Source organism: Typha latifolia, chromosome 7 (assembly GCF_019914945.1).
Source record: "Typha latifolia isolate L0001 chromosome 7, TyphaL0001v2, whole genome shotgun sequence".
NCBI classification, from domain to species: domain Eukaryota; kingdom Viridiplantae; phylum Streptophyta; class Magnoliopsida; order Poales; family Typhaceae; genus Typha; species Typha latifolia.
The window spans coordinates 165,960-186,191 of NC_133092.1; the positions used below are offsets into that span (position 1 = coordinate 165,960).

General features: G+C 41.0%; 4 protein-coding genes and 1 long non-coding RNA gene across 12 annotated transcripts; 1 reads left to right on the top strand and 4 right to left on the bottom strand.

Annotated features, from left to right (window-relative positions):
- Positions 1 to 5: 5 nt before the first annotated feature.
- LOC140792384 (protein FAR1-RELATED SEQUENCE 6-like) lies at positions 6 to 3,975 on the bottom strand. 8 transcript variants are annotated; one of them, XR_012109746.1, is made up of 7 exons: positions 3,818 to 3,958; positions 1,331 to 3,490; positions 1,112 to 1,222; positions 910 to 1,026; positions 725 to 796; positions 597 to 650; positions 6 to 486 (listed from the first exon to the last, which is right to left on the bottom strand). XR_012109746.1 is itself a non-coding variant. In XM_073143358.1 (6 exons), exons 2-5 carry the CDS (start codon positions 3,485 to 3,487, stop codon positions 758 to 760), a joined length of 2,424 nt encoding a protein of 807 aa, XP_072999459.1. In that variant the 5' UTR covers positions 3,488 to 3,490; positions 3,818 to 3,975; the 3' UTR covers positions 6 to 486; positions 725 to 757. The 8 variants fall into 8 exon arrangements, 6 of the variants coding, with proteins under 6 accessions (XP_072999459.1, XP_072999455.1, XP_072999456.1 ...); XR_012109747.1 differs by having other exon boundaries at positions 341 to 480; XM_073143358.1 differs by lacking the exon at positions 597 to 650 and having other exon boundaries at positions 3,818 to 3,975.
- Positions 3,976 to 4,628: 653 nt separating this feature from the next.
- On the bottom strand, positions 4,629 to 5,760 carry LOC140792995 (uncharacterized). Its single transcript, XR_012109857.1, has 2 exons — positions 5,490 to 5,760; positions 4,629 to 4,975 (listed from the first exon to the last, which is right to left on the bottom strand). It is a non-coding gene; the product is annotated as an uncharacterized lncRNA (long non-coding RNA).
- Positions 5,761 to 7,674: 1,914 nt separating this feature from the next.
- LOC140792221 (auxin-responsive protein IAA1-like) lies at positions 7,675 to 10,414 on the bottom strand. Its single transcript, XM_073143076.1, has 5 exons — positions 10,012 to 10,414; positions 9,744 to 9,925; positions 9,540 to 9,654; positions 8,259 to 8,320; positions 7,675 to 8,156 (listed from the first exon to the last, which is right to left on the bottom strand). The coding sequence occupies exons 1-5, from the start codon at positions 10,320 to 10,322 to the stop codon at positions 8,134 to 8,136; spliced, it is 693 nt and encodes a 230-aa protein (XP_072999177.1). The 5' UTR covers positions 10,323 to 10,414; the 3' UTR covers positions 7,675 to 8,133.
- A 2,132-nt stretch (positions 10,415 to 12,546) lies between these two features.
- On the top strand, positions 12,547 to 14,847 carry LOC140792094 (subtilisin-like protease). Its single transcript, XM_073142924.1, has one exon. It carries the CDS (start codon positions 12,547 to 12,549, stop codon positions 14,845 to 14,847), a length of 2,301 nt encoding a protein of 766 aa, XP_072999025.1.
- Positions 14,848 to 16,076: 1,229 nt separating this feature from the next.
- LOC140792095 (subtilisin-like protease 4) lies at positions 16,077 to 18,383 on the bottom strand. Its single transcript, XM_073142925.1, has one exon. The coding sequence runs from the start codon at positions 18,381 to 18,383 to the stop codon at positions 16,077 to 16,079; it is 2,307 nt and encodes a 768-aa protein (XP_072999026.1).
- Between the last annotated feature and the right edge of the window lie 1,849 nt (positions 18,384 to 20,232).

A 20,232-nucleotide genomic window follows, 5' to 3' on the forward strand; every position in this document is an offset into this window, starting at 1 on the left:
AAAAGGAGCCTGCAACACTATTTTCATTTCGCGGGGAATTCAAAGAAAAGCACACAAGAAAAATAAAATGATAACCTAACAACTATCATCAGTCTATAGAATGGCAAAGAAAAGATTTGATCTCCAAAAATAACAACTGAATGCATGAGAAAGCATTGCCGACGCCATATGGATGCTCCCAAAAATTAAAAAAAAAAACTCTTTCCACGAGGCTTATTGGCTGTACATTTTCTTCTTTTTACAAAATGATATCATGTAACCACCTCAGAGAGAGATGGCATATTGGCAATACCACATACATATATTTGGTGCCAAGATTCTGGGTGAGTTGTTGATACAGTATTGCTTTTCCTAACATCTGTAGGGCCATCTGAGTGGTCTTCAATCTATAGTTCTGATCCTTCTCCACTTGCAATATCTGGCCATAGAGCTAACGACTGAGGTCAATTGTCTAGGAGGAATGGCTAACCTACTGCCCATCTGCAGCTAATAAGAAAAGAAAATTGTTGCAGCAATTGAAGGATTGGAAAAAACAATTCAAGCCATGACAAATTAACAACAGCAACCAAAACCACAACTGTTAAAACCAGAGATACCCAATCCATGCTATGGAATGTATGACACTTCCATTGTAGTAGTCTCATCAAGATCTTGACAAAAACATATGAAAAAAAATCAGGATAAATTCATCTCAGAATGGTCAGAACAAGGACCATTGTCGTACCTATGGTTGCTTTTCTTAAGTTGATGGCCCACTTTATCCAGCCCATGGCCCTGCGGGACCCTCTGGCGCTTGCTGCATATCAATTAAATTGATCACATCATCTTACAAGAAGAGGTCAATCAGTGAGATATATATTATTCCAATTAAACTTGTATCACAGGATAAGAAGAAATCAGAATACAAACTTGAAACATTTGTTGAAAGTTCCATCGAATCCCAGGTTGATTCTCAAGCACATGATGCTGGTTCAATGGCATTCCAAAATGGCTACCGATTGACAAGTTAGTGGGATTGCCTGGTTCCTGTAAGAAATAAGGATTTTAAGCAACAAACAGGTAGAAGTCTCAACTGCTTCTGCAGCAGAGATATTATGCGGTAAATACAAACCATCAGGTTGATGCTTTCTTGTGCCCAAATATGATGGTCAAACTGTGGTGTACTCGGGGCCGTACGAATCATATCATTTTGTGTACTAACAGCTGATTTCCTCTGAGAAATCTGTCAATCATTCATCAATTAGATGTAAGCATGGTTAAGAAAAAAAGAGAAATTAGCAACAGAACTACAACACCAAACTAATGTATAGAAACAGAAGACAAATAATACCTTTCTCTTGCTGGTTTTAACTATTTTTTCTGCTAACGATTCTTTCCTTTTTTTTAAATGTTGACCTTTATGTGTCTCTTGTACCTGATCATGAATATCTTCATCTTCGTCTCCTAAATTTCTCTTGTTGCTCATGGTATAAGTCTTCAGTTGTATACCATTGGTTGTGCAATCACTTGCAATAAGTTCACCCATTGCCTCATTTAAGACTTTTAATGCAACTACGTAGTTGTCATCAGATACTGCTCCTACCTCAGCAAATTTAAGACAATTCTTGTATATACTACCATAACGTTCCAAAGGGCCATAAGATACTTTATCGATAGGAGGAGGGAAAATGTGGATTTGCTTGTAGTCCTTTTGCCAGCGTTCCAAAATGTAATGGGCTGGAATTTCATACACCTCTAGAAAGTTAAGCACTGACAGTGCATGTCTACATAAAATCCCTCTAATCTGAAATGAACAACAAATACACTGCACCTCAAGATCATTTGAATTGTATCTAACTTCATATTTCTTGTTATCCATTACATTGCCATCTTTCAATTGTATGGGTTCTTTAACTTCGAGCAGAGAGGTTGGTCCATCTACACTAACTAGCAAAGGGATGCAGTACAATATAGCCTTTACTTCTTCTTGAAATTTCTTAAAAATGTCAACCGTGTAAATCTTTCGTAGTTGATCTTCCATGTAAAATTTTGATATCAATTGAGGTGGACTCTTGTGGAATGAATCAAGATCTGCTTGGATTTCCTTTTCATATTTGCATTGCAAAGCTGTCTCATACTTACAGAGGAACTGTTTCACAGATGTCTTAGGAAAAATATACCCTTCAAAATAGGAACTCATACTCTCCTTATGTTGAGTAGTAGACAGACCTGCCCAAAATGTGTCTTTGACAAAAACTGGAACCCACTTATGTCGATCTTCATATAGAGATTTAAGCCAATCATTTTCTTCAAGCTCGTACTTCTCAATCATGTTTTTCCAAGTATTTTCAAATTCGTCGACATGTAAAGAGTCGTAAACCGCTCTCTTCATCATTCCTTTTATTGCTTTATATTCAGTATGTCCTCCCAAAAACTCTTGTATTCTTTTCATTATATGCCAGAGGCAAAGGCGGTGATGAGCTCCTGGGAAAACATCTGCCACTGCCTCCTGCATAGCCTTACAGTGGTCAGTGATAATGGCATTTGGAGGACTTTCTGACATGCATGAGAGCCATGTCTTGAATAACCACCTGTATGTTGCAGCCTTCCTATTCCAAAGCAATCCACAGCCTAGCAACACTAAATGGCCATGATGGTTCACTCCAACAAATGATGCTAAAGGCGTCTCATAGTTACCAGTCAGGTAGGTTGTATCTAATGCAATCACATCATTGAAGTACTGATATTCTGACTTACACCTGCCATCAGCCCAGAACACACTCTTGACACGGCCTTCTGCATCCAAATCCATCAGATGGAAGAAGTTAGTATTTCTGCTTTGCATGCGAATCAGAAACTGCTGAAGAGATTCGCTATCTTCATTTCCAAGAAAAGATGATCGCATTCCAGTAGAATTCTCATTCTCATGTACACTGGATGCAACATCTCTCTGTCCCTTCACACGAATAACAGTTTGTCTCTTCATTCCGTCAAATACATCCTTATGGGAGCGAAAATACTTTGACATTGCAGGATTGACCGGGTGGTTGTGTTCAAGAACAACTTCTGTCAAATGGAACAAGCCATCAGCATATCTCTTCTGCACCTTGATCTTTGCCTGACAGTCTGTTCTAGCAGAAAGTCGCAAACGATAGGAGCTGCAGCGCTCTGAGTTCTTGTATACTCTCTTGCCCTCCTTACAACACGTGAATGTGACCTTGTTGCATTCACCATCTTCAAGACTGTACCAAGACCTCCTAATCTTCGTACCAAATCCTATTCGGCGAGCATACTGATTGTAGAAGTCATAAACTTCTTCAAAGGTTTTGAAGACCATACCCGCATGGGGGACCCCTTCATCCACGACTATTGTCTTGTGATCCCCGCTCAGGTCAGCCTCTGTCTCGAGCTCATCAGTTACCTTCACAACATTTGCATCTTCCAGAGACATCACATCAACATCCTTTTTAGGTGGAGCTTCTATATCAGATTGAGCTTCCTCTGCCATCTCCTAATTGGAAAAGAACTATTGCAATAAATTCTACTAACTGACCTGAAAACTCTACAAAACCTAACTGCATAATATGATCAAGAAGACACTTTGACACAAACCAACCCGCAACTAGACATGCAACAATCCGGGGAGACTGGAAAAGATTACAACTTTTGGGATATTGCAAAAAAGGGGAAGTGCATCCATCAACGATATTACTAATTAAAGCATCAATAGTACAATAATGAAGCATTCGAAGAACAATTAGACGGCTGGGGCTCAGGATTCCACCCAAACCCTAGAAACAAAACGATCCAAAAGACTTGGTGAGTGATCGGGGAATACCTCAGTCAATGGGCTCTTTACTCCGATTCCTACTTCATCAGTCGTTTCCCGCTCCGATCGAGAGATCAGAAGTACAAAGATGGGGGTTCTCCCGAGAAGAAGAAGCAAGGATAGAAGATTAGAAGGGCAATAAGCGAGGAACGAGACAAAACGACCTCCTCGACTCCCGATGTGTCGAGGACTAAACCGGATCGGACCGGATTAGAATGGGCCGACGTAGGATAGGTTGGGCTGGTTTGGGCTGGGATTAAAGCCCATCATGCGTGATTACTGATTATACTCGATCATGATGAAGACTTGAGCTCAATTTTTTCATATACTAAGCCATGAGGATTGAGGGGCAGCTCTCGATATATATATATATATATATATATATATATATATATATATATATATATATATGAAACTTTTGAGCTCTTATAGGCAAAAGAATATACAGAGTAATATGATAACTTTATTCTGATCCTGTCCTATTAATTCTTCACAAATTTATCCTTCTTTTGTGTTTTGTTCTGTTATGTGTTTTAAAAATTTCTGCTACTATTTTTAAAGCAGCATGAAGAGGTGAACAATACGTTCTGCTTTCCAACTGAGTGAGTGTGTTCCTGGCTTCCTTTTGCTATTGTGTGTAGAGCTGTATGGATTTTCTCTTCCTAATAGATATTTGAAGTAAAGAGATAAAAAGCCAAGCCTGGAACATTATATTGATGGATGTGCAGCAGAAGGCTTTGTCATTAGAACTTAATTTCAAATAGAATTCAATCAAACAGTCATCACTACACTTCAATGTACAACAGGATAATAGCAACTATTGTGTTAATTTTGTGATTCTTATTACGAGCTTGTTAGCAGTTCATATCAATGGAAGAACCAATTCAGCACTGCTGCTGAATCAAAAACTTATAACAGATTACAACTCCAGAAACTCAGAGCAGAGTTCACAACTATCGTCGTACTTAACACAACACAAGGGAATGACGACAATCTACTGCAAATTCACAACTACATTTTATTGCAGAGAACTACTTCTTATCCAATATAATCAGATTCGCAGTGTTCTGATCTCCCTCTCCACATGCTTACATGCAGCAGCAGAGACAGTCGAGGCAGCACTCGCAGGTCTCAAAGCAGCAGAAGCAGCAGCACATTGCAAATAAGCTGCAAAAAAAAAAAAAAATCACAGTAGAAGAAGAATGCATGTCAACAGGAGGAAATTAAGGAATCAAAATATGCAGCTCTGAGAAAAAAGAAAAAGACCTTCTGAAGAACTCTAAATTTGAGTTTCTTTTTCTATTTTTCAGATTGCGGTTGTAGTTATGGCAGAATGTTGTATGTAATCTCAATTAAAGAAATGATCATGAAGAAGGTTTATCTTCGTGATTAATTGAGTGAAATTCTTGAACCAAGTCCTTCCCTTTATTAATTTCCCCTCGCCCACTAGAAGGATTACTCTCCGGATTTATCATGTAAAAATGTCTTAAAAGAATGCCAACATATTTTAGAACTATGGATGAATAACTCTCTACAAAAAAAAAAAGACGTTAAGAAAACCTGTGAGCTCTATGATCGAGATGACTGAGTAAAACATCCACAGATTGGGGGGATTATAAGTATAATCTTTGAACTAAAATTTCAATAAATAAACATAAAAAGAAAGGGATTATATTATGACCAAGCGTAGAGGCAGCCCTTCTCCTCGTGCCGCCTCTGGACGTGCTCGAAGTAAGACAGGTCCTGAGCGCTCGGTGCGTTGTACATCGTTCCACTGCTCCCTTTGCCTCTTCCAACGCAAAGAATCCCCTCGAGAGAAAGAAATAGATGAACTCTGGGATCCGGATGTGAGGTGTTCTTCCTGTTGGATATAAAAAGTTTTTTGTAAGGGAAAGGCCGAGAGGGCAGGTGTCGATTGCGCAACCATGGGGGACTGGCTGCACGAGTTTCCTGCAACCATGGGTGCAGACGGTCAGATCAGATGTGGTAGTAATCTTCAAAGGCCAACTTCTACGGCCAGGTGTCGACTGCGTCTAAGTCTAAACTTTGACAACGCAACGGCTTGGAGCAGGTCTTGGCGGCGTTTGATTCGAAGTAATTGTTCGGCGACGCATATGGCTTGAAGCCTAGACTAGATAGCTAAAAGCTCGATGAGGCCTAAAGTGCCTCTGTATCTAGGGAGGGTTGGCCCTTTGTCCAGCCCATATCTAGCCTTCGGGCTCATGAATGATCAAAAAAAAAAAAAACTGCGTCTAAGTCTAAATGAGATTTTCTTTTCTTTTTTCCCCCTTTTTCTATCTACTTAGTCATTCTTAAGTAATTTTTATTAGAATATACTTAAGAGTCATTAAAATTTAAAACCGTATGAATTCGATTGGACAACTCTATCATCGTGTGAAAAGAGCATCCCACCAGCTATGTTTTTATGTTGATATGTGAATCATGCCACGTGGATTAGCACGGGAAATAAAAACAACGGTTATACGTGTATGAGGAAGAGGGGTATCTGAGGACTTGAATGATAACGTGTGGACTGGAATGGGTAGGAGAGAACCCCACCCAGATGGAACCTGAACTATATAATTCCAGTTTAAATTATAAGCTTTAATTTGGTGCATAAAATGAGGATGCAAGCGTCATTCTTCGTTTGACCACCAAATTATTTTTGAAAAAATTTACTGTTCTATCATATTTTTATTTGGCTATAGGTAATATAAGATTGCTTGGTTTTAGTTTTTCCAAGGAGTCTCAAAAAATCTAATTAGGCTCCACTTCCAGGTACGTGCGGACTAAAATATTTACTCGGTTCTCACTTTCCTGGCATACGGGTGATTTAATCTAGAAGTCCTTAATTTTGTCTCTGCAAAGACTGCAGCTGCTAAATGACCAGACCAATGGGCACGTCCGCAATAAATTCTCAAGGCGTAAAAAGTATCCACCCAAGTCGTCGTCTGTCTTCTTCTAGAGATGCAGAAACTCTAGAACAGATTGACTTCCGTGCGTAGAAATTGGTGACGTTAAGAAAAAGAAATTGTAATCTAATTTATCTTTTTATCTTTTTGCTCTCCTTAATTTCAAATAAGTCACACGAGAACTATAGGTCGATCGAATCAGTTACTAGTCAAGTGTAAACCAATTTAATTAGGAACCCAACAATATAAAAACAATTTATTTTTAGGGACTTTTCTGAATCGTAATGCTTATCCAAAAGATTACTTTGGGGAGACGGAAGCAGGCCAACCATTCGTCCTTCATCCGTGTCTAGAAGGCGTCAGTCAGTATGTGTGGGCGAGCGGCCCCTAGAAATAATGGTACTGTGTGAGTTTGACAAGGAATACTTTATGGCGACAGGATGGTGAAGAATAGTACAAAGGTAGCATAACAATGAAGCAGTGATTTGTTAGGTGTCACCTCACAAAAGAAAAATGTCAAGATCAATGTCTCTGTTCCACCTTGCTCGGTGTGACGAATAGATTCCTCTTTGCCGGCTGGGGTGGGTCAAACTCGGGTTACATGCAGGACCCATTAATAAGACTTTAAAAGTGGAAATTTCATCACATCCCAACGCCCAAGTAGGTTAAAAAGTATAACATTATGAGTTTTAGAAAAAGTAATTATATTACATTTTAATGTTTATTATCATTGATACTTGCATTTTGTTTTTGTTTAAACCAAAAAAAAAAAAAAAAAGCTAGCTAATTAGTAAGCCTAGTTAGCAGAATTTTCACCTTGTTTTTTTGCACAAAAAATTATGTCATAAGAATATTAATCCTCTTTTGGTTAATGCGTTAATTTTCCTTATTTAGGAATTAACTTTCTTATTTATAAATAGCATTGTTTAAACCAAACATTATAGAACTCCAGAGTTGAAGACGACAGAAGACATAAATTTGCTAATCACACCATCACATTACAATTCGTTTGGAAGAGAATAACTAAAAACTCAGACAAGAACAACCAGTGAACAAGATCTGACATCAAATTTAGGAGCCAGAAGCCTCGACACCAACACGAACACTGAGGCAACCCGAGATCTGGCCACCAAGGACAGACACATATTGCTACACTTCTATATCTGTTCCACCTTATTGATCATGATAAGAACTGTACGATATATTTTTCATCACATAAAGTAAAATTTATATATAAAAACAACTGAATTATGATAATTTTCCTTTCCCTGATCTTAAAACTTAAAAGCACCACTTCAAACTTAGATGCCTGTACACAATTCTGTGCTACATGGAGAACAAGGGCAGCGGGTCTCTTCCTCTATGCTTTCATTCTTGGATGGGTAGTACGCATGCATCGCATCCAGATCGCCCTCATCTGCGAGCTTCTCTTGGTGCTGAAGTCACCAAAACAAAACGAAAGAATTAAATGATTTTGAACTGGCATTCCAACACAATTTAATTACACCTAATCTATACACATCGAGTTCTTTTGTTACCTAAGTTAACAGCCTCTGAACTTTTCATCAGACGAAGTCGCTTGCAGGACTCTACGAACATTCTGCATATGAGAAAAATGCAAGTCAGATCTAGTTCAACACCGTGGATAGTGACTACACAGACAGTTGAAGACAAGAGTAGAACAAATAGTATCGTGAGCAGTTATTCTGCAAATACATGTGCTTACAGCTGAAATATGAATCGCTAGCAGACAAAGGATTGAAAATATATGGCCAAAGATCAAATATTGTGGAGCAATACAGAGAAATCCTCAGCTCAGCTGCCTGATTTACCAAAAAGATTTATAGAAGGCATAAATACAAAAACATTGGGACCTTGTTCACCGAATAATTTGTACGATTGAGAAATCCTATTTCACAACCCCAAGAGTTTAGAAAGTAGCATACAAAAATAAATGGCCTGAGAAAACTTACAATCCAGCAATACTATGTTTTATAACATACTGTGCGGGCGTATCTCTTGCTATATGTGCAAAGTTTGGGCAAATCAGCCAGTAACTCTAAAAGCATATATAAATGCATTTATCCTGCCTGATTACTCTCTCATGGGTGAAATTGAGACTTGCTATATTTGTTTAAACCGAAAGAGGCAAAAATAAAAACTGAATTCCTATTTTGATGTTCTCAACTGCTTGGATCCCATCTATAGAGTTATTCGCGTTCATTTCTGATGGGAAGGTTAAAAGAAAAGAGTCACAGGTACTAGGTCTAGAATTATCTTGTTTGCAGTCTGCAAAGAGTTAGGAGGCTATTCTATACTTCAAACCTCTCTGCTCCTTATCCTCTCTAAATAGTGGATCAAAAACAAAAGAAATTAAAGGGGTGGAGGCCTTTCACATCCAAAAAGGCAAAAGCTCACACAAGCAATTGGTTCGTGGTTCTTGGGGAACACAATTCTAACATACCAATAATGCATATACTATTTTCATAATTTTATAATTCAGACAAAGCAATTGCATAATCACCCACAGATCCTAAAAATTATCAGGAAGAAAGAAAGGCCATGCAAAAGAAACACATATCATGATGCAATTCACAAAATAACATAGCCGATATGGGCCAAAACTGTGAAACATATAATATATTACATGCCAATTTTTGAAGATAATACTAAGCAGTGATGCGAGTAACATGCCTAACAATGATTGCTACAGAGATATATAAAGATCACATCAGTAATCCTGGAACTAAGAAGCATAATTTCATAGGTAGAAGGCACAATTTAATACGATCAGACATCGAGGAGACTAAAACACTTACTTCCACGGCACATCCCCGACGAGCATCCAATCTCCATCCTTATCCTCATAAGTCGGCACATACTCCGTCCCGTTCACTGGATCCACCAATTTCCTCTCCTCATTCGGGTAATTACCTGAATCCACAATTCATCAAACACATCAACAACCATTCGATTCATCAATCAAGCACCCAAAACCATAAGCACGGAATTAGAAAGCATACGAATCGTAAAGCACGAGAACATCTCTTGCAACGCAACCAACAGCTGCTCGTATCCACGGTATGCCTCCAAATCCACCTTCCTAAGGTACGGCGCGCCGTCCACCTGGACTTTAACGAAGGTGCAGCTCTTCAGCGCGTTCTTCCGGTATGACCTCACCGGCGGCCACCCGACCACCCTCGCCCTAATAATTAAACACGATTTCAATATCAGCTAAGCGAAATTAAACCCTCCCCAAACCCTCAAATTTCGCCACGGGGAAAAACTCACTTAGGAGCAGGGGGTTTCTCGGCGACGGAGGCGTTGCAATCCGGCGACTCATCGGACCTATCACCAGAAGAATCCCCACGTGCCTCGATAAGAGAACTCTTAATTCCCAGATTCACGGTCTCTGAGAAACCACGCTTCCCGCCAGGGAGCCCTAGGGTCAGCGCCGTCTCCTCGTAGTCGAGGCCGGAGACCTCCGACTCCGTCGAGCTCCTCTCCGTCTCGATGGACATCTCTGTCTCCCTCTCTTCTTCAATATCTCTCGCGTTAGGTCTAGGGTTTGGGTTTGGGTTTGGGTTTGGGGGGAAAGACATGGCTTTTACTCTTTTTTCCTTCGACGAGCTCGCTTTCTTCCTTGTCGCTTTCGTTGCCTTATAAGATGCGGTCCAGCAGTCGTCGGACCTTCCCACGCAACCCCACCACCCACTTGTCGACACGTGTTTATAGAAATCATGGTTGCCGTTCACCGTTCGTGTCTATTATTCTAGCGCGGGACCCATGTGTCGGTCTTCTCTGTCCCCTTTCACCTAAATCTATTAGTGATTTCCTTCCGTCCGATCGACGATAGGCGGTGTGAGATGGTCACGGAAGCGAAGTGAGGAGACAAAAGTGGGAAAGCGGTTAATAGAGGTGGACATGTGAAAATGTTGGGCTGTCGGCGAACTGTCTGCTGCTCAGCTTTTAATCGACAGTTGTCAGTTCCTTCGGTCCCGGGCACACGGTTTACGTGCCGCAGCCGGTGGTCTTTAACCCGGATTTGAGGGTCTTCTCTGTAATTACCCAAATACCCGGTATAAATCCCAGCTTTGGTGTAAGATTATCCGCAACTCTTTTAAACTTACCAGCATCTGCCCATTTTTATGATCAAACTGGATAAACATGATATATATATATATATATATATATCCTTTATTTTGTACGCAGATAGATTCTCTTCTTCTTTGATGATTTAAAAGAGAGCCCCCACAATGTTGCACTGCCCACCGATGACATCTACAAATGCTGCCAGAAATCACGCTTGTCGTTACGAAAGAAATCTTGCGTTTTGTATAATAAACACAGCTATAATTCATGGGGATTAAGTTTATACTTATCCTAAACATTCTAAAGTAGTTTTTATATAGAATAATATATATACAAGTCTCCTAACTCTGTGCAGAGAGGATGAGCAGCAGAGAGGTTTGAAGTATATATATATATATATTATTCTAAAGTAGTTTTTATATAGAATATATACATTAATGCAGATTAAAAATATCACCTTCTACCAGGGATTAAGAGTACTTCTTCTGAAGAAGAAGAACAGCGAGGACATTATTGTAAACGTAATAATGAAAAGAAGATTAGGGGACAAGAATGGGAAACAACGGTAGGCCAACGCTAGAAAATAAAAGTCATTGCACGATTAAAAAGAAAGGTTTGCCGAAAGCGAAAGCTAAGCATCAAGGCAAGGGGTATCATGTCAAAATATATTTCTAGATACACAAGTTGCCACTATGTCGGGCAAAAGACAGGAAATGTAACGTTTAATATACTTTAACTGCGATCGACTAAACAAGTAGGAAGAAAAAAAAACCAATGAAAATGTTACATTACTTAGTCAAAGAGTTCTTTCCTAATGACTTTTATAAAGTATCATTAGTATCCTGCTCTAAGGAAGGGAGAGAGATTCCATCTTCTATAGGATATGGTTGTGATCATGACCACGTCTCAACTTAGCGAAATTAATGCATGGAAATATCCAGCGTGATCTATTTGCAGTCTTACATGCAGTACTTTGTCTTTTTATATTAATTTACGATCGAGTATTCAATATATCAACAGAGATCTGTAATACATTAGACTTAGACACTGTAATATTTATTGATGGACCAACTTACTTTTCTTCACTTGCCAATAAGAAAGATAGGAATAAGCTATTCTTCCTTATAATATCACCGACAGAGAACTATATATTAGACTACTCGTCAACGTTTTCTTTTTAGCCATATATTATACAAGTCTTACAGAGGACCAGCCTAGCAATGGGCCTGTAACGGCCCAATTCGCACTAGAGAAAAGAACTTTGCCACAGTGAAATTGGGTCGTCACAGGCTCACAGGCCTCTAGATGACAACATTGGACAAATCCTACAATTTGATTGGGAGATTATATTTATTTATAATATCGATAACAAAGGTCTCATCTCCAATAATTTAGGGGATCATAATAAGCCCATATTGCAAACTGAGATCGTGATTTGTTTAATACTAGCCCTGTTAATAAATTACATCACTCGCCACTCACATTGTTTCTCTTTCCCTTTCGATTCCTTCTACGAGAAAAAAAAATAAAAAAATCACTTTGGATCTTCTACGATAGAGCAATTATCATATGCTCGATCGATCCCTCTTGTTATCGATCAAATAATTGTACTTATTTGCCTTTAATTATTGGACCATGTGAACTTTCGTGAGGAGATCTAAGGGAAGCCTAGCTAGCTCTATATATTTTCCTCTCTGATCCGATGAATCATCAATAACTCTATTCTCTCCATCAATGGAGAAACATGAACCAATTCCCTTGTGGTTTGTACTATTAGTCTTCTTCTATCTCATTCTTCCACTTAGTCATAGCCAGCTTCTTCCTATAAATACTAATGATCATTCCCAAGGAGGTGACATTGGTCAAATACACAACTACATTGTTCGCGTAAAGAAGCCGAAATCTCTAACTGCCTCGGATCTAAGGAGATGGCACGAATCGTTCTTGCCGAACACAACCTTAGACTCCGGCGACCCGCGGCTTATCTACTCCTACCGCGACGTGATCAGCGGGTTCGCCGCAAGGCTGACGTCCGAGGAGCTGATAGCCATGCAAGCGAAAGCTGGAGTTCTAGACGTCCAACCGGAGCAAGTGCACCAACTTCAAACGACGTACACTCCGGAATATTTAGGATTAAGCCAGCGGAACGGTGGCACGTGGTGGAATACTGGCCTCGGCCAAGGGATCATAATTGGCGTGATCGACACCGGGATAACTCCGACGCATCCGTCGTTTAAAGACGACGGAATGCCGCCGTCGCCGGTGAGATGGAAGGGCAGGTGCAGAAGAACTAGTGGCGTTACATGCAATAACAAGATCATCGGCGCCGCTGCATTCAACGGCACGACGGTGTCCACCGCGATCGACACCGATGGTCACGGGACACACGTAGCCGGCACGGCCGCGGGTAATTTCGTGAACGGCGCCAACGTTCTCGGAACCGCCACAAGCACTGCTGCCGGCATGGCGCCTAGAGCTCATCTTGCTATCTATAAAGTATGTCATGAGGATGGCTGCTCGGACGCCGACATTTTAGCTGCCATAGACCAGGGGATAGCCGACGGCGTCGACGTGCTCTCGATATCCATAGGCTCCAACACGACTTACAAGTTCTACTGGGATCCCGTCGCCCAAGGCTCTCTATCGGCGTTATCCTATGGCATCATGACCGTCACCTCCGCCGGCAACCAAGGGCCCAACTTCGAGACACTCTCCCACGACGCGCCCTGGGTCATGGCGGTCGGGGCGAGCGCCACCGACAGGCGAATCAGTGCCATCGTCAAGCTGGGCGACGGCACGGAGTTACCCGGGGAATCCGCCTTCCAGCCGAGCGCCTTTGACTCGTCGACGATGTTGCCGCTCGCATTCCCGGGGGAATTTGGGGATTACAACGCGACGTTCTGCGTGGATGGTTCGTTGGATTACATCGATGTTAGAGGGAAGATTGTTATATGCAGCACCGGTTTGACCCACAACATCGAGAAGGGCAAAGTGGTGTACAGCGCCGGAGGAGCGGCGATGATACTTGTGAACTTGCCACAACAAGGGTATACAACTTCTCCCGATGCACATGTCCTTCCAGTTGCTAACTTAGGCTTTAGAGATGGATATGAGGTGCAGACGTACTACTACTCATTGATGAATTCCACAACCTCGACCGCCACTGCCACAATTATATTCGGCGGCACGACGTTCGGGAACCGACCGTCTCCGGCGGTCGGGGCATTCTCTTCTAGGGGACCCGCGACGAAGAACGGCGGCATCATAAAGCCGGACGTGCTAGCACCGGGCGTCAACATCCTCGCGGCGTGGCCTTACGACGTCGGGCCTAATCCGTCGGCATTGGCCACGTCGACGTTCAACTTCCTCAGTGGCACGTCGATGGCGGCGCCGCACGTATCTGGTATTGTGGCATTGATCATGAACAGGCACCCGAGCTGGCCGCCGGCCATCATCCAATCCGCAATTATAACATCTGCTGATGATCTAAACCTCGACGGTGGGCCCATCGCCGACCAGCAGACGAATAAAAACGCAAGCATCTTTGCAACTGGCTCGGGTCAGGTGAATCCAACAGCAGCATTGGATCCAGGACTAGTCTATGACATCAAACCCAATGACTATATTGGCTACGTATGTGGTCTTGGATACACCGATGACGAACTCGAACTCCTATACGGCCGGCCGATAAATTGTCTCACAACTAATACTATACATGCTTGGATGCTGAACTATCCATCGATCCAGGTGTCACTGCCACGCAGTGGGGGTACAGTGAGAATAAAGCGGACGGCGACGAACGTCGGCGATCCGAGGTCGTTTTACCGCGCTCGAATCACCGAGCCGGAGGGGGTGAGGGTGGATTTATCAACGTACAACCTGCAATTTTCACGGCTACTAGAGGAGAAAAGTTTCGACGTGATCCTACGTATTAGCCCTATAGGTCCGGGACTGCGGAAATTCTCGGATGGCAAGATTGAATGGGTTTCTTACAACCGTGTCGTCAAGAGCACCATTGCTGTTACGTTTATATGAACTCACGCACACATGCAATGTACGACTACAAAAGTTGGAAGGAAGATGTGATCGATCAGTGAGATGTTATTTATGTTACTTTGTCCAATATATAAATTTTCCTCGTGACCTTAACAGAGTATCATGATCCATATTCTATAGAACATGGTTTTGATCACGAGTGAAGTCTTGCTTGCTATTTTTTTTAACATTACTATTTACACTGACCATCTAGAACATATTTCCTATGAAAATATTAATCCTTACCAAAATTATAATTTTTCTACTTAGGAAATGTTTATTTTCCTAACAATTCTTCCTAGAGATCTCTAATTTGGATGATTCTATATCTATGGTTAGCTTTATCTTTTTTTTTCTATATTTGTCTAGTTTTTGTTATTTTTGGCAAAATAATAATTTTGACTTTTTAGGTGATTTTATATTAGTGAATGATTGTAATAGGAGATTATTGAAGATTAAATAAAATTACTAGAATTTATTTTTCTATTGTTCTTGGTATTTCTTTTAAATCATTAAGAATATGGTGAGGTATTTTCATTGGAAGATCAACAAAATTAAGGAAAATATTCTTGCTCTCGCTTGTCGTCGTTTAATCCTTTATGTGCTCCCTGCATTACAACTACTCACCATCATAAAAAAAAATTACGAAAAGGGAGGGGAGGAAATAACTGAAACAGAGAAGATAGAACAAGTGGATCGAGTAATCATAAGATGGCTGATCTTTTCTTCTTTTCATTCCATGCCGAGGAGTATTATGGACCTGATCTTTTGCCCCTTTATTGTTGTTCGCGACCAGTTGTGGCCCAAAAGTACAAATATACCTGAACAAAGAACTAGACCACACAAAAAATAGAATAATGATATATCCTAAAAGTCTACTGACAATTTTGACGTATCTATTGGTAGTGATAATCATAGGATGAGGATAAAAATTATTAAATAAAATAATGTCATGCATATCAATTTATTTATAGATTTTTTATAAAGTGTTTGCATGATACAGTATTACTTAAAAGGGTATTTTTGTTAGATTTGCACAGGGCATTCTCTAGTGACATGATAGGCTCTAAATGTCATAAACCACAACGGAAATCAACAAAGTAATTTATTTATACCTCTTATACTCGATCTTAAATACCAGCAACAACAAATAACTCAATTTTGCAAACAATATATTTATAAATATATATAATAAGTATGCAAGGTCCTGCGCATGCACGTACGTGAGTTCAAGAAAACTTAACAGCGATGGGACTCTTCACAACTCGATTGTTAGAAACCCACTCGATCTTCCCATCCGAGTACTTGCGCTTCCCCGGGCCTGTGGGACTCACACTTAGGGTCACGTTGAAACTTTTCTCCTGTAGGATCCTAGAAAACTGCAGCTTGTAAGTTGAGAGATCCACTCTCACCCCTTCCGGCTCGGTGATCCGAACCTGGTAAGCCGACGTCCGATCGCCGACGTTGGTCACAGTCCGTTTCACCGTTACCTTTCCACCCTTTCGCGGCAGCGTGACTTGGATCGATGGATAATTCAGTGAGGAAGCTCCGATACGTGAGACGCCGAAGCAACTTATCCGGCGTTTGTATAACAATCGGAGCTCGTAGTCACTGTACCCGATTCCGCAAAGGTAACCGACGTAGTCATTCGGATCGGTGTTATAGACGAGTCCTGGGTCTAATGCGGCTCTCGGATTCACTTGACCCGAACCGGTGGCGAAGATGCTTGCCGTTTTATTATTGCCCCCGTCGACGATGGGGTTGCTGTCCATGTCAACATCTTGAGCGGAAGTGATGATGGCGGATTGGATCATGGCTGGCGTCCAGCTTGGATACTTCCTTTTTAGCAGCGCCGCGATGCCGGACACGTGCGGTGTTGCCATCGACGTGCCACTCTCGAAATTGAACGTCGACGTGGCCAATTCAGACGGATTAGGCCCGACGTCGTAGGGCCACGCCGCGAGGATGTTCACACCCGGTGCGAGCACGTCCGGCTTTAGGATGCCTCCGTTCATCGCCGCGGGCCCCCTAGAAGAGAACGATGCAACTGCCGGTGACGGTCGGTTCCCGAACGTCGTGCCGTTGAACATTATTGACGCGGTGGCATTTCCGCCGGTGGAGTTGCTCTGCGACAGATAGTAAGTCCGAGCTTTTCTCCCATCCATAAAGCTTAAGCGAGCCACCGGAAGGACATGCGCGTCGGAGAATGTGGTGTCGCCTTGGTCCGGTATGTTGGCTAGAATCATCGCCGCTCCTCCGGCCGCAAACACCACTTCGCCCTTCTCGACGTCCGCGATATTGCCAGCGTAGCAGATGACGATTTTACCCATGACATCTATGTAATCCAATGATCCATTCATGCAGAATGTTGCGTTTTCGTCCCAGAACTCCCCCGGGAAGACGAGCGGCAACATCCTCGATGAGTCGAAGGAGTTTGGCTGGAAGGCGGACTCTCCGACCAACTCCGTTCCGTCGCCGAGTTTGACAATGGCGGTAATTCGCCTATCCGTGGAGCTCGCTCCGATCAGCAGGACCCACGGGGCGTCGTGAGACAAGGTATTCTCATTCGGTCCGTAGTTGCCAGCAGCGGCGACCGGAGTGATGCCGTGTGACAGTGCGGCTAATGAACCTTGAGCCACGCCGTCCTTGTAGAACTTGTTCTTCCTTTTACCGCCGATGGACATGGAGAGCACGTCGACGCCGTCGGCGATGGCTTGGTCTATGGCCGCTAAGGTGTTGCTGTTTGGGCAGCCGTTCTCAAAACACACTTTGTAAATAGCAAGATGTGCTCTGGGTGCCATACCGGCCGCCCTGCCATTGGCGGTGCCGAGAACGTTCGCGTGGTCTACAAAGTTCCCCGCGGCCGTGCCGGCTACATGGGTTCCGTGCCCATTAGTGTCAAGCACGGAGGACACCGTCGTGCCGTTGAACGCCACAGCGCCGATGATCTTGTTGTTACAAGCGACGCCGCTAGTATTAGTGCAGCTGCCCCTCCATGTGACAGGGGGAGGTGGCATCCCGTCGTCGTTGAACGACGGGTGCGTCGGTAAAATCCCGGTATCAAGCACGCCGATGACGACGCCTTCCCCTTGATCGGTGTCCCACCATGCGCCGTCGTTCCAGTTGCTGAGTCCTAATAGCTCATGAGTGTACGTCGTTAGAAGTGGGTGCACCTGGTCTTGTTGGACGTCTAGAACTCCTTCCTTGGCTTGCAGCTCTATCACCTCCTCGGTCGTCAATTGTGCAGCGAACCCGCTTAACACGTCGCGGTAGGAGTAGACAAGCCGCGGCTCGCCGGAGTCTAGGGTTGTGTTGGGCAAGAATGACTCGTGCCACTCCCTTAGATCTGAGCCGGTTAGCAACTCCGAGTTCTCCGGTTGCTCCACGTAAACAATATACGTGTGGATGTGGTTAGTATCGCCTATGGGCTCATTGGTTATAGGAAGAAGCTGACTTTGGCTCAGTGGGACGAGAAGGAGACTAGCGTAGAAGAATGGGAGTAGAACCCAGAAGGGAATTGGCTTTTGTTTCTCCATCTAAGTGTGGATGTCGTTGGTAGTAAGTGTTTGCTCCAAGGGAGGAAATATAAGTACGCTAGCTCTTCCTCAATCATGAGAATAGACACAGCAGGAGGAAGCTGCGTATGGATTAATAATAAGAGAAAACACAGTTACTTTACAGATGAGCAATACAAGTGGTCAATCATACACCGCATCCAATGAAGCTAATTTGCTGTACAAGTTTGTATCTTTCTCATTAAATAGATAGAATCAAAAATATATTGCACAATAAAATTTGATACCGGAAGAAAGCATGTTGAAAAAAAATCGATTTGACATATAAAGGTAGTCCTTAAAAATTAAATTGTTGATTAGCTAGTTATTGGACCCACTATATATGCCACATGTGCAATATTCATTATACATGCATGGAACCAAGACATTAGGGATCGATCGAAGAGAACATTCATAGGAGATTAGGATATGGTGTTGTTATATTGCAAAAGTTGGAACTATTTATCGTCATAAAAAGTTCTTAGGCATAGTTACTTTAAAAAAAATTAATTCTAAAATAGAAATTCATTTTTATTATTCTTAAACTAATTTTTTTTTCTATAAATAATTATTTTTATATTTATTTGTATTTTAGAATAAGAGTGTAATAATTATACTTGATGTGATATAAAGTGAGTAAAAAATAGAAAAAATTATTTTATTTGTTATAAAATTATTATGAATACTCTTCGATTTGATATAAAATATTAATAGAATAGATATCAATAATAAATTAGTAATTATATTAGTGTGTGATATAAAAAATTGTATTTTAAGATAAGAAAAAATTATTGCTAAAATGAACAAGGACTAAAGAAAAAAGAAGATAGAAAGCAATTAAGACCATTGATATCGATCGCCTCGCCAACAAGAAAAGTAAATATAACTTTCTCTACTTTATAAAAATTCTTAATTAAAAAAAGATAGGTGAGAAAGCATCAAAATGTTGCACATAAAAAAGTAAAATTGCACAATATTAATACATAAAATTAAATTAGACCGTTACTTTTTAGATACGTTTTTGAGGTGCTAAAAAACATTAGTAAACATAATATATACTGGTATTCATATAAGTCAATATATTTGCTACAAATTCTATCTGCATTTACTATATATATATAGTAATTTATACTTACTATATATAATAAGTTCTGATTTAAGTTTTACATAAATATTTGAGTATCAATTGATATCAAATGAAAAATATCATATTAGTAAGTATAAGAGCTTGTATATATATATATATGTTATGATAATGACTATAACATATTTATCTAGATATAATAGAGATAGGAGGAAAAAAAACTTTAGTATTTTTTTTTCTAAGAAAATGTACTATTTCTCTTTTGGAAAAGTACAAACTAGTAGCAAATGTAAATCATGTCTGTGTTTCTACACCTAAAAGTAAACTAAGAACACTTTAGTCCGAATAAGAATAAATCTGTTTCTTCTGTGAGGGAAAATAAAAATTAAGCAAACTGATGAAAATCCAAACCTTATTAGTATATATTTCGTGCAAATTGCTGAAAATTATTTCATGTTTTCTCGTTTTCTTATCTAGGATCATTCACTTACATATTTCACACGTAATAATTTACATATTTGTGATCTGTGAACTAATTATTTCTAATTATATTGAGTTCAAAGTTTGGCAAATTGAACAAATCATGCTCGATTTTGCCGCATATGCATATTCTGATCCCCAAATTGATTTGGAGTGGTACTTTATCGATCTCCCATCTGGATAAAGGTAGTCCTCAACAATCGAATTGTTGATAAGATACTGGACCCACCCTCACACGTACATGTGCAATATTCATAATACCACAAA

What these genes read in the sequence shown, in the direction of transcription:
- LOC140792095 (XM_073142925.1), bottom strand. Translation starts at nt 18,383, where the DNA reads ATGGAGAAACAAAAGCCAATTCCCTTCTGGGTTCTACTCCCATTCTTC.
- LOC140792384 (XM_073143358.1), bottom strand. Translation starts at nt 3,487, where the DNA reads ATGGCAGAGGAAGCTCAATCTGATATAGAAGCTCCACCTAAAAAGGAT. An exon ending in TTAAAACCAGCAAGAGAAAG is followed by an intron (nt 1,223 to 1,330) that starts GTATTATTTGTC and finishes AATGATTGACAG; the next exon opens with ATTTCTCAGAGGAAATCAGC. An exon ending in AAGAAAGCATCAACCTGATG is followed by an intron (nt 1,027 to 1,111) that starts GTTTGTATTTAC and finishes TATTTCTTACAG; the next exon opens with GAACCAGGCAATCCCACTAA.
- LOC140792221 (XM_073143076.1), bottom strand. Translation starts at nt 10,322, where the DNA reads ATGTCTTTCCCCCCAAACCCAAACCCAAACCCAAACCCTAGACCTAAC. An exon ending in GTTCTCGTGCTTTACGATTC is followed by an intron (nt 9,655 to 9,743) that starts GTATGCTTTCTA and finishes TTGTGGATTCAG; the next exon opens with GTAATTACCCGAATGAGGAG. An exon ending in TTCAGAGGCTGTTAACTTAG is followed by an intron (nt 8,157 to 8,258) that starts GTAACAAAAGAA and finishes TGGTGACTTCAG; the next exon opens with CACCAAGAGAAGCTCGCAGA.
- LOC140792094 (XM_073142924.1), top strand. Translation starts at nt 12,547, where the DNA reads ATGGAGAAACATGAACCAATTCCCTTGTGGTTTGTACTATTAGTCTTC.